The sequence below is a fragment of the Xyrauchen texanus genome, chromosome 35 (assembly GCF_025860055.1).
Source record: "Xyrauchen texanus isolate HMW12.3.18 chromosome 35, RBS_HiC_50CHRs, whole genome shotgun sequence".
NCBI classification, from domain to species: Eukaryota; Metazoa; Chordata; class Actinopteri; order Cypriniformes; family Catostomidae; genus Xyrauchen; species Xyrauchen texanus.
Window position 1 is genome coordinate 4,994,119 of NC_068310.1, and position 17,875 is coordinate 5,011,993.

The 17,875-nt window shown below is 38.7% G+C and overlaps 1 protein-coding gene across 1 annotated transcript in view; it reads left to right on the forward strand.

Annotated features, from left to right (window-relative positions):
* Positions 1-692: 692 nt before the first annotated feature.
* The window catches only part of LOC127628661 (PR domain zinc finger protein 5-like), a 100,621-nt gene continuing 83,438 nt past the window's right edge, over positions 693-17,875 (forward strand). The window contains 4 exon segments of the mRNA XM_052105443.1: positions 693-756; positions 7,116-7,142; positions 10,088-10,173; positions 14,464-14,586. Coding sequence (XP_051961403.1) covers positions 693-756; positions 7,116-7,142; positions 10,088-10,173; positions 14,464-14,586 — 300 coding nt within the window.

The window sequence follows — 17,875 nt, forward strand, 5'->3', positions numbered from 1 at the left end:
TAAAGGGTCAGCAAAAGGTGAAAGTTCATCAGGTAAATTAACGGACTACTTTTTGCGACCAGTTCAAATTGTCACATTGCTTAATTTTCCATGGCCATTCAAAATAATAGTAATAGTAAATGCAGGTACACTCATGGCATCAAATATTTTGTTTTAGTACATCGACATTCAAAAAAGAATGTGATTTTTTTTAAATTTATTTATACTTATGTTATGCAAATAGAGGTGTCTTTTTCACTGTATTAAAGTTTGCATTCAAAATGGAAAACCAGAATATTGTAACTCTACCCAACAACAACAACTACAATAATAAATGTATTCTTCCTCCATATTTCCGTTTAATTCATTAATAATGGTGATTTTATTTTGTGGGGAACTTTCCTGGGAAAGACAATATGTAGCTCACGGGCACAAACTTTAAACCAATCAGAACGCGGAATCTCATTCCTTTTCAACAACGGTGAAGTTCAGAAACTTTCTACCAATCACAGCGCTGAAACACTCTCTCTCTGTAGGGACACCAGCCAATCAGAACGCAGATGCTCTCTCCTGGACAGTAACATGGAAGAGCTGTCTGGACTGAGATTTACAGCGAGCAGAGAATAACTGCTAAATGATCCGTTAACCTGCCTAACCTAATACTTTTAACTCGTGCATTTCTTAAGAAAGGTGTTTTTTGTGAGGTAGTGAGAATGTTGGTCATGTACGTGCCGGACAGATTCGTGCTGAAGTCCTCTAATGTTCAGGACCGGATGGGTTGTACACTGCCAGAGCAGTCGAGAAGGTTCGTCCACATCAAAACAAACTCTCCGCATGAAACATCAAGTATGCACACAGCAGGAAATACTGGAGAAATGCTTATGTTGTTGCTTTTGGAATGAAGGTCTAGCCGTATCTGCATTCCTGTATATGCTGCTTACGTGTGCTGCCACGTCCCTTACAAACAATCTCCATGGTAACCGCCGTTTCCGCCAAAAAAAATCACGTTTTTACACGTATTGTTATTACATTAAAACTCAGATATAACTTGGTATTTGCCGCCGTTGTCATCAAATTAAAATAGTTCATCTACACTGTGAATACATTATATTTGTTGTACATTGTTTGCATTTTTGCATCATTTGTATGGCAGTTAAAGGAATATTCAGGATTTCCATTGTAAGTGCCTCACTGTAACCTCTTTTTTTGTTTTGTTTTTAAGAAGGGAAAAGGAATTTTTGTGGGAATTAACATTAAATGTTGTCAATTGAGTTTAAATTGTATTGAACCCAGAATATTCCTTTGAGAACATCCCCCCAGATTATCATTACGAAAAAAAGTTATATTATATTTATAAATCGTGATGACATTATTTATTAGACTGATTTGTTTCCGATTCAAAAAATAAAATGAGTAGACATGATTATTTTAATTACAGTTTCTAATGAGAATTATCTTTGAGAAAAATGGAAATTACTGAAAAAAGTGAAACGTTTAATTGTGAGGATGAATTAAAAGTGTTTATGGGGGGAAAATGTGTTTAATTGTCTTGAAAATAATTACACAATGCAAAAATAAATAAACAAATAAAACAGCTGAAAAAAGACTTTATTGTTTATATATATATATATATATATATATATATATATATATATATATATATATATATCACACACACACACACATATATATATATATATGTATGTATATATGTGTGTATATATATGTATTTGTATATATATGTATATATGTGTGTATATATATGTATATATGTGTGTGTGTGTGTGTGTGTGTATGTGTGTGTGTATATATATATATATATATATATATATATATATATATATATATATATACAGGTGAAACTCGAAAAATTAGAATATCGTGCAAAAGTTCATTAATTTCAGTAATTCAGCTTAAAAGGTGAAACTAATATATTATATAGACTCATTACAAGCAAAGTAAGATATTTCAAGCCTTTATTTGATATAATTTTGATGATTATGGCTTACAGCTTTTGAAAACCCCAAATTCAGAATCTCAGAAAATTAGAATATTACATGAAATCAATAAAAAAAGGATTTTAAATACAGAAATGTCGGCCCTCTGAAAAGTATAATCATGCATATGTACTCAGTACTTGGTTTGGGCCCCTTTTGCATTAATTACTGCCTCAATGCGGCGTGGCATGGATGCTATCAGCCTGTGGCACTGCTGAGGTGTTATGGAAGACCAAGATGCTTCAATAGCGGCCTTCAGCTCTTCTGCAATGTTTGGTCTCATGTCTCTCATCTTTCTCTTGGCAATGCCCCATAGATTCTCTATGGGGTTCAGGTCAGGCGAGTTTGCTGGCCAATCAAGCACAGTAATACCATGGTCATTGAACCAGGTTTTGGTACTTTTGGCAGTGTGGGCAGGTGCCAAGTCCTGCTGGAAAATGAAGTCAGCATCTCCATAAAGCTTGTCTGCTGAAGGAAGCATGAAGTGTATGGGCTGAAATATGTGCCACCAGAAACTGAATTTGAACCATTTATATTTGAATTTGAATGGCTAAACTTGAATAATTGCATTGAAAAACTGAATTTGAATCACATAATTTGAAATTGTATTGTTTAATTAAAATTGAATTTATTCAAAAACTGAATCTGAATTGTATCATTTGAAATTGAATTTATTCGTTTGGAACTGAAGTCCAATAAAATTTGATCCTCACTGAAAATTAAACTCTCTATATATCTTCACATTCACTTCTCACAATTCAGATTCAGTTCTCAAATTCAATTTCAAGTTACTGAGACAGACATCCGGGTAGTTGGAGGATGAAGTAAGAGCAATCGAGCGCAGATCGATAGATAGTGTTCATTGGCGCATAGGACTCCTCTTGGGCCAATCAGCACCAATGTTTTGGAGCACAGTACGTTACCCGCCATGAAACAAAGAAGAAGTGCTTGCCTGACTTGCGTGACCACCACCACCATGGATTCGGCTGGGACAAATACGGTAATGAATTTTTTTTTTACGATCTAACGATCTTTTGTTTAACTGTTGTTAATGTTATAGCTATTTTTTAGAAACAGGGAAATTAAATCTTTCTCCGACGTTGCAAACAGTAGCTATAATCCCACGTTTTTATGGTAGCCTACTAGCTCTTGTAACAACATTTTTGCCTGGTGTTTATTATTTCTAAGCGTTTGCCTCTTCCTCCGGTGAAAATGTTGTTGCAAACGTAGCTAGTGTTAGCCGCCGCCAAGTAGACTGGTCATGTCTTCAGTGTGATTTTTTTCCCGATAACTTCTCCTCGTCGTTGTCATTGTCAGAGTAACGTTACTGAGAGGGAGAGAGAGAGAGAGAGTAGTAAGCGTGTAAGTTATGTGTCGCTGTGTTTGGCAGGTGCTAGCATAATGTAAGGCCATAAACTTCAGGGCAATTACACCATAGCACTAGCCCTATTCATTTGAATTGAATGCATAAGTTAGTTAATTCCGTTTGACTAGAACACAAAAATAGCACATTTACACTTCGAAAGAAAGCGATACAGCTTCCTGCACAACAGAGCAGTGCAAGTGGCTGATGCCATCACATGTAAAAAAGGTAAGGTGACACTGTATTTTTTGGACACTGTAACTGTAGGCTAAATTATGATGTTAAATTAATGTTTATATTGTGCCCCTTTGGTTACTTAATCAGGCAGATTGCTTGTCTTCATCTAGCCTACATTTCATCTTCTTTTAGGGGATTTTCATTATATTCCATCATACCTAATGTTGGGGTTTTATTAAATTATTTCTATTCTATATTCTGCCTTAACATGTGTAGCTTGTGACAATGTGGTCAGTCACAATTTCCCTGTTGGACAAAGAGAAGCTAAGACAGCAAAGACCCACATAAACACAGTTTGGCATCTCAATCCTGTGATGATAGCCTTACCTGTTTTGCTCACAGCCATAGGATAAACGCCAGATTTATACTGCATATAGATATGTTATGGTTATGGACCACAGAAATGTGGACTTAATGATCTTCTTTGTGTTAACTTATTTTCAGATTCCTGCTGCTCCAGTAGCTCTGATCGACTTCTCTGCTAAAGCCAAAAAAAAAAAAGCTTGACCGTTCTATTGATGGCAGGACAACTGAAAACCAGGTTGGGAAATCACTTTCATGCCCAAGAGTGAAGAGAGGGTCAGAAACATATGCTAGTTTTTTGAGACTTTAAGCAAAAACTGTCCAAGGAGTGCAGCACTGATGGCTAGGGAGCCTTACTACAAAGAATTCATCCCCAAATCTAGTATGCTTCCTAAAACTGTTCTTGAATACAGAACACCAGAGACTCTGCAGCTACCCCCAAAGAGCTTGGAGAGCTATGCCAGGTATTCCAGCTAGAAGAGCTCATCATGTCCCAGGTCCAGGCTGTAGAGAGGGCAACTCGAAGTCAGAGTGCAAGCAGGATTTGGTTTAGGCAAAGAGCTGGACGCATAACTGCTTCCAAGCTGAAACAAGCTATTAAGACCAACCCCAGCAACCATCCAAGAGCTTGATCAAGGCCATATGCTACCCAGAAGCATATAGGTTCACCACAGCCGCTACAAGGTATTTAGGGTTTGAATTAGGGTAAGGCAGAGGTAAGGCCTCGTGTAAACAGTGTTTATGTCCAGAAAAGAAACACTGACAACAGAGGGTATAATTTGGATAAAAAGAAGCTTGTCTATTAAGTAAATGTATCTTACTGGTGGAATATTAAATGAAATGTATAGTAACACATTGCTTTGGTGCACGTTAGTTATTAGTTATAGGGTTATAAGACTATGGTTATGCAGGAGTAGAACTAAGTATAGAGGTTAGGGAAATGGCATTTAAATCACTGAACTAGCTCTACACATCCAATACTAAGTAATCATTTCCTTTTCATGTTTTGCATGTGTACTGTGTACAGTTATGGATGCAAACATGAAGCACAAGCCAGAGGAGTCTATGAGAAGCTGATGGGTCGGGAGCATGCAGGCTTCTCCTGTATGGACAGTGGTCTCTGGCTGAACCCCAAGTGGCCATACATGGGGTCCTCCCTGATGGGATTGTTGCTTGTGACTGTCACGGAACTGGCATCTGCAAGATTAAGGTAATATTACAGTCTCTGTTGTAGTAAAGTCCCTAAATCTCGAGACTGAGTCGTGTCTCAAGTCCTAAACTGAGCAAAAAGGCAGAAAATATATTTGTTAATCTATTGTTCACGTGTCCTTCTCTCTGTGATTTTAGTGTCCACACTCTCACCAAGATGAAGCCAATCTGCGCTTGTGTGCTGGGGAAAAGGGCTTCTGCCTCATCAATGATGGGGATAATGTCATGCTGGACCGGACTCATGACTACTTCTACCAAGTTCAGGGACAGCTTCACATTGTAGACGCTGAGTACTGTGATTTTGTTGTGTGGAACCACAATGACATTTTTGTTGAAAGGATTTTGCCCGATCTTGAACTTTAGGATGATGTTAGGCTTTTTAGAAACGGTATACTTCCAGAAATACTGGGACAGCAAGTTACAAACTCACATGTGTAATGTAATGAAAGGATCCAGGCACTCTTGAAAGTGGGCTGTGTGATATTGCTGTTATATCAATACGGTTGTATGAGACAAGATTACATTTTGACTATTGTTATGAGTGTGGTCTTTGTGAGTTCTGGCTGTTGTATAATTTAAATGAAAAGATTAAATGCCATTGAGAAGACAGAATTATACATGGTGGTTTATTTACAAGATTAGATTTTTCAACAATTGTTATAATAACAAGAACATGGTGTGCAATAACAGATTAGAATCCATTTCATTACATATAATACATATAGCCAGTACAATTGGACTAGTGGATAAAAGTATTACACTTGTTGAAAACATATTAACAGACTGATATGTGTCGGAGCTCAGGTACTACTACTCCATGTCCTCTTACTTATCATCATCAGAGCCAAGAAGCAGGGATCAGGTATTGGACACTACATGTGTGAGGGCTCAGGTACTGGACTGACTGATTATTATCCCTCTCCCTCCTCCTTACTCCAATGGGACAATAGACTCCGAAAGATTAGACAAGCGCTAGGGCAACCTAAAAAGCCCCAATCAAGTCCATATTAGACTACCGGTAACTTAATAAGCATTACTAAGTAAATGAGCATTTAATGACAACCTAATGCTATATAAACACAGACACAAAAAACACGTTGGCTAGCTAACATACCTCCGACGAAGTGGTCGCTGCAGACACAGGCATTAACAGACTCTGCTCCTCCCGACCGCAGACGTACGTTAAAAATCAACTTTTACGGCGTTGTTCTGTGAGCTTTTTACATTTCTCACCTTTATGAGTGACAATCTTCGGTACTCTATAAAAACCCTTTCCCTTTTCTCGATTAGAACGATTGGAGCAGCCGTAAACTACACAAAACATTGGCATTTTGCCAGACGGCAGATCCTCAGCTATTTCACTTCCTGCCCTCCATCTGAATTGCGCGCTCGCGATGCAGCAGCGTGACGTCACGTGAAATCAACCTATGAACGCTATCTATCGATCTGCGCTCGATTGCTCTTCCTTCATCCTCCAACTACCCGGATGTCTGTCTCAGTAACTTGAAATTGAATTTGAGAACTGAACCTGAATTGTGAGAAGTGAATGTGAAGATATATAGAGAGTTTAATTTTCAGTGAGGATCAAATTTTATTGGACTTCAGTTCCAAACGAATAAATTCAATTTCAAATGATACAATTCAGATTCAGTTTTTGAATAAATTCAATTTTAATTAAACAATACAATTTCAAATTATGTGATTCAAATTCAGTTTTTCAATGCAATTATTCAAGTTTAGCCATTCAAATTCAAATATAAATGGTTCAAATTCAGTTTCTGGTGGCAAATATTTCAGCCCATAGAAGTGCTCTAAAATGTCCCGGTAGACGGCTGCGTTGACTCTGGACTTAATAAAGCACAGTGGACCAACACCAGCCGATGACATGGCTCCCCAAACCAACACAGACTGTGGAAACATCACACTGGACTTCAAGCATCTTGGATTGTGTGCCTCTCCATTCTTCTCCAGACTCTGGGACCTTGGTTTCCAAATGAGATGCAAAATTTGCTCTCATCAGAATAGAGGACTTTGGACCACTGAGCAACAGACCAGTTCTTTTTTTCTTTAGCCCAGGTAAGACGTTTGACATTTGAAGCCCATGTCCAGGACCCGTCTGTGTGTGGTGGCACTTGATGCAGTAACTCCAGCCTCAGTCCACTCCTTGTGAAGCTCCCCCACACATTTGAATGGCCTTTTCCTGACAATCCTCTCCAGGCTACGGTCATCCCTGCTGCTTGTGCACCTTTTTCTTCCACACTTTTCCCTTCCACTTAACTTTCTATTAATGTGCTTTGATACAGCACTTTGAGAACATCCAACTTCTTTTGCAATTACCTTTTGAGGCTTTCCCTCCTTGTGGAGGGTGTCAATGATGGTTTTCTGCACAACTGTCAGGTCAGCAGTCTTCCCCATGATTGTGAATTCAACTGAACCAGACTGAGAGACCATTTAAAGGCTCAGGAACCCTTTGCAGGTGTTTAGCTGATTAATTAGCTGATTAGAGTGTGACACTTTGAGCCTACAATACTGAACCTTTTCACAATATTCTGAGATTCTGAATTTGGGGTTTTCATAAGCTGTAAGCCATAATCATCAAAATTATATCAAATAAAAGCTTGAAATATCTTACTTTGCTTGTAATGAGTCTATATAATATATTAGTTTCACCTTTTAAGTTGAATTACTGAAATTAATGAACTTTTGCACGATATTCTAATTTTTCGAGTTTCACCTGTGTGTATATATATATATATATATATATATATATATATATATATATATATATATATATTATACACACATACACTCACCTAAAGGATTATTAGGAACACCTGTTCAGTTTCTCATTAATGCAATTATCTAATCAACCAATCACATGGCAGTTGCTTCAATGCATTTAGGGGTGTGGTCCTGGTCAAGACAATCTCCTGAACTCCAAACTGAATGTCAGAATGGGAAAGAAAGGTGATTTAAGCAATTTTGAGTGTGGCATGGTTGTTGGTGCCAGACGGGCCGGTCTGAGTATTTCACAATCTGCTCAGTTACTGGGATTTTCACGCACAACCATTTCTAGGGTTTACAAAGAATGGTGTGAAAAGGGAAAAACATCCAGTATGCGGCAGTCCTGTGGGCTGAAAATGCCTTGTTGATGCTAGAGGTCAGAGGAGAATGGGCCGACTGATTCAAGCTGATAGAAGAGCAACTTTGCCTGAAATAACCACTCGTTACAACCGAGGTATGCAGCAAAGCATTTGTGAAGCCACAACACGCACATCCTTGAGGCGGATGGGCTACAACAGCAGAAGACCCCACCGGGTACCACTCATCTCCACTACAAATAGGAAAAAGAGGCTACAATTTGCAAGAGCTCACCAAAATTGGACAGTTGAAGACTGGAAAAATGTTGCCTGGTCTGATGAGTCTCGATTTCTGTTGAGACATTCAGATGGTAGAGTCAGAATTTGGTGTAAACAGAATGAGAACATGGATCCATCATGCCTTGTTACCACTGTGCAGGCTGGTGGTGGTGGTGTAATGGTGTGGGGGATGTTTTCTTGGCACACTTTAGGCCCATTAGTGCCAATTGGGCATCGTTTAAATGCTACGGCCTACCTGAGCATTGTTTCTGACCATGTCCATCCCTTTATGGCCACCATGTACCCATCCTCTGATGGCTACTTCCAGCAGGATAATGCACCATGTCACAAAGCTTAAATCATTTTAAATTGGTTTCTTGAACATGACAATGAGTTCACTGTACTAAAATGGCCCCCACAGTCACCAGATCTCAACCCAATAGAGCATCTTTGGGATGTGGTGGAACGGGAGCTTCGTGCCCTGGATGTGCATCCCACAAATCTCCATCAACTGCAAGATGCTATCCTATCAATATGGGCCAACATTTCTAAAGAATGCTTTCAGCACCTTGTTGAATCAATGCCATGTAGAATTAAGGCAGTTCTGAAGGCGAAAGGGGGTCAAACACAATATTAGTATGGTGTTCCTAATAATCCTTTAGGTGAGTGTGTATATATATATATTTATATATATATGTATGTATGAATGTAAGACATTCAATGCAATTTTAAGAAATTATAATAAAAACAATAATAATAAAATATATTCCTTTTTTATTCTTCTTTTGATTTTGTGGTAAATTATGATCTAAAGGAAAAAAGGAAACACACACACACCTTCTAACCTCACATAAAGAGGATTGTTACAGTGACTGTAATGGGATGTAAGGGAAAGGAGGAGGCAAGAACCGGCTTGACGATATAAACAATAGTTTTAATAATACATTTAAACAAAAGAAACAAACACACACGTGACGGACATGCCTGTAAATGATCTCTCTCTTCCCCACCATCTTCTGCAGTCAGCCTTTATCCCTCTCGGAGTCTTAATTAGCCTGATAAGAGACTGGGTGTGTAGAATCACGACCCGATCCGCCCTCCGCCCCACCACAATGACGTTTAAGTCTGAGGAAGAGTGGGATGCTAGAAACATCACTTATCTATTAAAAATTCTCTTTATGGGTGCTTTGCAGATGCTCGTTTCTTATTTTGTATACTTTGGATTGTTACGTTAAGGATTCTGCACCCTATAATCTCTTGACTTGATGTGCGTGCCTTTTTGCGATTTATGATCTATTCGTGTTCTCATGAGATTCACCCCAGTTCAGTTTCTCCAGCTCCATTTTCTTCGCTTGAATTTAATTGGGGTGGAAAACATCAAATTGGCCTTCAAAAGGAAGGTGCCATCAGGAGCCATAAGAAGTGTCATCTCAGGATTTCAGAACGCATATAAATGATACGCCGTTTACCCTTAATAATGTTCTGAAACTTCTCTGCGGACACTCTGTGACATATCTGTAGATGTGTAAAGTCCCAGGATGAGCTGTAAGAGTGGAGAATCAAGTCTTTCATATCCTTGATCATGTTGAGAATTTGAACACGGACACAGTCCAAATTCTAAAACGCACTCTTTTTTTCAGAGGATGAGAAGTTTGGTCCTTTTGCAGGGGAGAAGCGAATGCTGTGTGATTTGGATGAAAGCATGGATCCACGGCTCATGTGGGAGGTGGGTGACTAGAGTCAACAATGATTCCATCATATTACCCATAATGTGTCCTTGTGTCACCACAAGTTTTTTGTGTGTTTCTGTCAAATGTTTCACTTCAAAGGAAACTCATATCTTATACACATGTTTAAAAAAAAAAAAAAATCCTAAATAGTTTTTGGCTTTTTTCCTCTTTATGTAACATTAATAATTTATATGATAATGAACATTTGTTTATTGTATGCACAGGAACACAAAAAATGATAGTTGCCCTTGCAAAACTTACCACCACAATGCTAGGGTGTTGTGTGTGTGTGGTTGCCAGCCGTTTGCTATGCACTTGCTTGCTAATGTGTACTAATGTTTTTTTTCTTCGCATTGCTAGGTGGTTACTAGGGAGCTCTGGTTAATCAATTATTTGATTCGCGAGTGATTAGCAACTTAAATGAAATTGATTTGTTGTACAAATTGATCATATGCTTCAGAAGACTTGGATTATAGTGCATGAGTCATATCGACTACTTTTACTGTACATTGGGTATTTAAATAATGACAGAATTTTTATTTTTGTTGAACTATTTCTTTCAACATCTTTTAGAAATTGGTGTTGCTATTCTTCAAATGGATGCATCACTGCTCACCTCCAGACAAAGATAAATCGAACCAGAAATGCCAGCCTTGTGATTCATTCACACTGACTCTTCTGTGCCAACAGAACTACAGGCCTGATACACAGTTCATGTGCATGCCATATCTCTAACATGCCATCAAACATCTGCCCTTTCAATATTCAGATTTATTTTCAGCTGTATTAACTTTTTAATCATCAGATCAGGTTGAGTTGTTTAACCACATTAGGCTTGTGATTTATTGACCTGCCTGCCCTGATGACACCATTCTGCCCAAAGTACAGTGAGCTAAACTTTTAAATGATATGCTTCTGTGCATAATTTTTTATGATGTATCATCTTAGTATGTAGTCTTTCACTGTGCTGTTCTTTCATGCTGCTTGTGTGTTATGATGCAGGCAGTTATAATTTACCTTTCAAGATTAGTTAGAAGAAGCTACTATTAGCTGTAGTGTATACAATAATATTTGGCATCCAAAGACAGTGGAGAGAAAGTTATCTGTTAGGAGCGAACCTGTAAGAGAGACCTGTGTGAAGACACAAATGTTCCATCTTTAAGATGATTGGTATTTCAGACATCACATATGAAAGTGGGACAGTCTGTGTACATAAAGGATTAAATTATGTCCTGTTTGACATCTGACTTAAGACATCTGGGTTCACTAGTCTTTCAACAACTTGGTTTAACTTGCTTTTTTATTGACAGGACATTTTGTTGTTTGTTTGGTTTCTATTTGTGCAGTGTTGTGCTTGGTAGCTCTGAGTGCAGTCTCCACATAACTGTTTATTAACTGTTCTATTTTAGTAATTATGACTTTTGTACCTCTTCTTTTGAATTTGTTTTTTAAATTATATATATTTTTTATTTATATAATGATTAATTTAACTGAGCTTAAACTGGTCCAGTGGGGGACACATGTGAATAATAATAATTATAATAATAAAAATTGCATAATAAATGAATAACCTGTTGCTTGATCGGAACAAAATAGGTGTCATAGGAATGCATATAGCTGATCTTACCAATTCTTAAATAATTCTTTTTAATTGGCTGACAAATAAGAACTATTTCATTCTCATCATTTGCAAATTTGTTACCACAACAATTATATTTACAGTTGGTTAAACCATAAACAAGATGAGATAGCCATTTGTTATATATCATTGGAAAGGTCTCAGATTGTAGAATGCAATGAGCAAATTTCCACAAAGAGTCCACAGTGAGTATCAGTGTATGAAGTTCCCACTGACACACATAAATATATTAAACAGGAGTGGCTTTTTGTCACATTTTTCCTTATTACTCATAAACACAACATAATATGATAAGTAGATCTTGAAATATTCCTGAAAGTGTGCACATGGAAAGAAAAGGGCGCACAACACACTTTGTGTGTGTGTGTGTCTAGAGGTCAACCGATATAGGATTTTGCCGATATGATAACTAATTTGCCCTGCGATGGACTGGCGACCTGTCCAGGGTGTCCCCCGCCTTTCGCCCAATGTTAGCTGGGATAGGCTCCAGCCCCCCGCGACCCTGTACACAGGATAAGCGGTTGACGATGGATGGATGGATGGATAACTAATTTGGGAAGACAAACTGATAACCGATTAATCGGCCGATTCGTTTTTAAAATTGATACTGCATGAAAAAACAACATTTAAAGTAAAATAATGCTGAACTTTATTACAAAAATAAACAGTAGGCCTACTGACAGAACCATGAAAATGTTTTGTACTTTTTTTAATAAAATAAATATATAAATATTAACTATATTAATAAATATTAAAGTAAATAAAAGATATACATCCAAACTGAACTGCTGTATGATTGTGCTTAAGATGACTCCACATGTTGGTGGTAGTTTTACCTGCAGATGTTAATGCTCCCATGCTGATTATTTTGTCACAGATATTACACTGTGCTTTTCCTGGCGACACTTCAGTAAAATACTCCCACAATGGTACTTGCTTTAAAGGCTTTGCCATCTGAAAAATGTATTCAGTAAATGTTGAAATTACCATCAACTAACAATGAACAGTACGTACATAACATCTTACATGCTGTATTTTATATTTGACACTTTTTACATGCCTTAGGGGTGTAAAAAGTGTGAGGTAAACACCTAAAACCAAGACAACAATTACTTCAAATCTGGTAATTGGGTCTTTAATGTGAAACTAAGGCAAGCAAATAAATGTCTTCTGCTTTTTTTTCAATGCTTCTATAAGATTTTTGTTTGTATTTTGCACTGTTACGCCCATTTAAATTCTCAGTGAGAAACTTGTCTCACACACACACACACACACACACACACGCACACACACACACCGATCATTTGATGATTATCTAATCAAAATGACAAAAATACATATTACTGTGATATAATCTTAAATTAAAATCAGATGCATTTCTGATTTGTTTATACGTTTCTCATGACTGCATGAAGATATTTTTCTAAAATCTCTTACTATCTTTAAATATACAACTTAGCTGGCTAAAGCATGAAGTGACTGAATGCAAAAAGATGGCAATAAAGTTTATTTAAACATTTGGGTAAGACTTGCGTGTTTTTTGTCACATTGTTCTAACCGCTTGAGGATAGCTTTTATGTTAGCATCCTTTCAGCCTTGTCTGCAAAAATACTACTGTTCTCTATTAATGCAGCATCTAGTCAAGAAATTAATTACGTTATAATGAAATGACAACATGTACTGTATACATACCTTTTATTTGTTGGTGTTTTAAATCTGCATTGTTCAGCTCCGTGCATTCAACGTGCAGTCCCATTTGTCAAAACAACCACCACAAGGCATCAGTGATGGTTTTTATTTCACCTCCTATATGCCTCTCTCATATTGTATAACAACAGCGCACCCTTACCAGCCGCTCCAGCACCGGACACAACGGGGGAAAATTATCGCTGTGGATTTTTGCCGATACTTCCAAAAATCGTCATCGGTGCTGATTAATCGGCAAAAACGCTAAATTAGTCGACCTCTATGTGTGTCTATGTGTGAATGTGTGTATGTTATGTGTGTGCACATGTCCGAGGACTTTGTGTGTGCAAACAAAAACATATTTGCTCATCTAAAGGATTTGGATGCTCTGGAAAAATTCTGTGTTTTGTTGTCTAATCCAGTCATTTCTGATCAGAAACACAACAGGTGTAACATAGTGAAATAAAACCAATAAAATTTAAAGCAAATGGTCAATTTTTTTGTGTGTTTTCAGATACCATATGTGAACAAAGTCAAAAAATTGTATTCTAATTGGTATAAGTATATATTATATATATATATATATAAGTATATATATAAAACAAAATAGTACAAAAAATTTATAATTTGTCTGGATCAAAATAACTCTTAACACAACATAAGGGTTAAACATCAAATTTGTTCCTATTGGCTGTAATTGTGGGACACTTCTTGTGTGCATGTTCCATAAAGCAATCTCACACTGCAAATAAACCCAAAATCAAACTTTTAATACAAATTCACCAAGACCTCCTTCTGCTGAACCCTACAACTTATGTGGTTAAAGCACTAACTAATGACTATTATCATTGTTGACTTGTCTTTGACTCCTAGCTCATCACCTGATAGCAGTGTGTACCTGAACTTCAGATGCCAGGGACCTGTGCACGTGATTAATGGTTGAATTTGTGTGGTGCTACAGGTGCGAGGGAATAAAGGTGACCTGCTGTACATTCTGGATGCGAGTAACCCTCGTCATGCTAACTGGCTCCGCTTCATCCATCAGTCCCCCTCACAAGATGAGAAGAACCTGGCTGCCATTCAGGTATGAACAGATGCAGTACTGTTCCTCTTCTCACATGACACGACATACCGAGCCTCTCTAGAATGTGTCAAATGGTAGATATTCTGTTATACCTTCAATACATCATTATACATGCAGTACCTTTAAAAAAAACATCACTGAAATGTGACTCATCTAATCAGAATTTACAGTCAGAACTATCCATTTGGGATAGTTACTATCTGTAACTCCCGGACTAGGAGATGTTCCGGTCTGCCTCTGATGACGCTATCAAGTTTTACGCTGATACCGGATCATGATTCAGCAAATGCGTAGAGGACGTTGTACTGACCAAACCTATAAGGATCTACCCAAACCAGAAACCATGGATTAATAGCGATGTTCGTGTGGCATATAATGCATGTACCGCCACTTTTAATTCCAAGAATGCAGAGGAGCATAAACAAGCCAGTTATGCCCTCCGCAAAACTATCAGAGCAGCCAAAGGCCAGTACAAGGACAAGATTGAAGGACAGTTCAACACCACCGACTCTAGAAGAATGTGGCAGGGAATTAATATCATCACAGACTACTAAGGGTTTAAAAACTCCTCCATGAACATCGATGCCTCTCTCCCGGACAATCGAAACACTTTTTAAGCTCATATCGAGGGAAATAAACACCGCCCTCGTGGAGAGAGCTCCCGCGGCTAAAGCTACAGAGGTTAGGTTCACTCTCCGTCTCTGTAGCAGATGTAACCCTATCCTTCTGACGGTTGAATATCCATAAAGCCACGGGTCCAAGCGGCATTCCGGTATGCATCCTCAGACTTTCCCCTCTCCTTGTCTGTGGTTCCCACATGCTTTAAAATGTCTACCATTGTGCCTGTACCAAAGCAATGCAAAATCACTTGCTTAAATGACTGGCGTCCTGTTGCTCTGACCCCCATCATCAGCAAATGCTTTGAGAGGTTAATCAGAGATTACATCTGCTCTGTTCCGCCTCCCTCACCTTTAATTTAAAAGGCTGGAGAGCCAGATACCACCGGGTGATCCGCGCATTGGTATCCTTTATGCGGTTCATCCATTGGAGTGAGGCGTGATCCGAGCAGAGGGTGAAGGTGCCGGGCTGGACAAATCGCTGTGGGATTCCTCTATTACCCCCATATTGAGAATCGCATCCAAATCCTCCCAAACTATTTTATTTTTGTGTTTGGCAAGCGATAGGAACGGCTATGTGCCACCACTCCCGGTTCGGTCTCGATGTGGTGCTGGATGAAGTTTGTACGACCCAGTAGAGGTGAGAACACATTTGCAAAAGTCTTGTTGCAACTTGGCAACCCCTACGAGCTGGTACGGTGAGAGGTGTTCTCTGCAAGTGACCGGAGTCTTATGATTAGGTTTTTTATTCACCTCTTGCCCGAGCTCTGCCCTCTCCGGAAATACCATAGCCAACGTCACAGGAACCACCTCCCTCCACAATTTCTGGATGTTGTGGTGATTTATTTGACGTGCGCCCCCTCATCGGTTCGCTTTACCTCATAATCAAGATCCCCCACCCGTCGTGTGACTTCAAAGAGCCCATTAATGAGGAATGTGACAGAAAGAGATTGAATGTGAGGAGACTTAATGATCAAAATCAAGTTTTAAGTTAAAAGATGTAATCTGATACATTTTCTTTACATAAAGACTTTTCTTAATGTTAGAGCTACACTACTGTTTAAAAGAAATCTCTTCTGCTCACCAAGACTGCATTAATTTGATCCAAAATACAGTAAAAACAGTGATATTGTGAACTCTTTATATAATAAAAAATTTATATTTGAATATATTTTAAAATGCAATTTGTGATCAAAGCTGAATTTTCAGCATCATTACTGCAGTCTTCAGTGTCAAATGATCCTTCAGAAATCATTATAATATGCTGATTTTCTAATATGGGCATATTTAAAGTGCATTTTACTCATTTACACCTGAACACATATTTGCAAGCGCAAGCTTTGTTGATGCAACTAACACTGCAACTAGACGCAGTTCAGCTTCTCCAGGCCACATGATAACCAGCACATCTCTGGAAGGCCACCTTCCCTTTCCAACGACGTCGTCAATTCATCTCAACTTCTGCCATCATCAAACCCATGGGGAGTAAACAACCAGCAAACCCGGATCTTCACCCATATCTCATTCACTCAGGAGATCTCTCTCAATCGCATTGCACGACCCGGTGCGGAAGGAGCGCGCACCCCGCGAATCCTGCTAAATCATCAGCTCAGGCAGCAGCCGGCTTCCATCAGAAATAAGCTAAGTAATTTTCATATCCATCAAATGCATTCAGATCTAGTCATGGGTCTAAACCTTCCGTTGCCGCTGCCCATTCATCATAACGCATTCGCATCAATATCAAAAGCCAGTATTTCATGTCAGCAGCGCATTCACTCTCATAGTATGGCAGTCAATTGCGTAATCTCATGAGGGCAACTCGTTCAAGGTTCATTCACTTGTCATTCACAGTCTGCATGCCCGAGCGTTCCCCATCGGGGAATTAAGATAATTATTCAGGCATATCATCATGTACAGTCAACGCTTATCATACGGGCTCTCATTACTTCATTCAGTAAGATTCCCCCATTTTGCGGCCACCTTCGACCCAAATCACGTAACGGGTGCGTTCCAATCCAATTCATCATCTCTATGCCCTACTCACTAGGAAGACCGAGCCCATGATATGAGCATTCCGATGGAGCATGACATCACAGTTTCACCTGTTGATGTGCGCAAGCAGGCTGAACTGGATTCATCTGGTGATCGCTATTTCATAATAAGGTATTTAGTCCCGTTTTTGATATTGCATGTTGTCATCCGCACTTCCGGCACAAATAAACAAATTGCTGTTTCTGGAGGACTGCTATCATGCAACAGAGATCGGATATCAACGTTGAACACTTAGACCTTCGAAAAGACATATAATCCGTTAATATTAATCGCATATCCATGCATGCATATATCAGAATGCAAATATGTTAAACGTAAGCAGAGTGACATCACTCCCGAGTGCAAACAAATACATATCAACGTGTTAATATAGCCTTCACCAAGCCTTGTGAAAGACTTTACTTTGTTCCGTACAACATTCGATGAGGTTCCCAGAGCGCCTCCAAGGGCGCATTTACACGATCCATAAAACGCAGCATTTTCTTACTCCAGACGTACTTCTATGTTCTCATCGCTAGCACCACTGTTGCGGCGCGCCTCTGACACCTAGTGGTAGGCTCCGCACCGCTTCCCCTATTCATCAGATTATCTACCACCAGCGTAAGGCATTTCGCTATGAT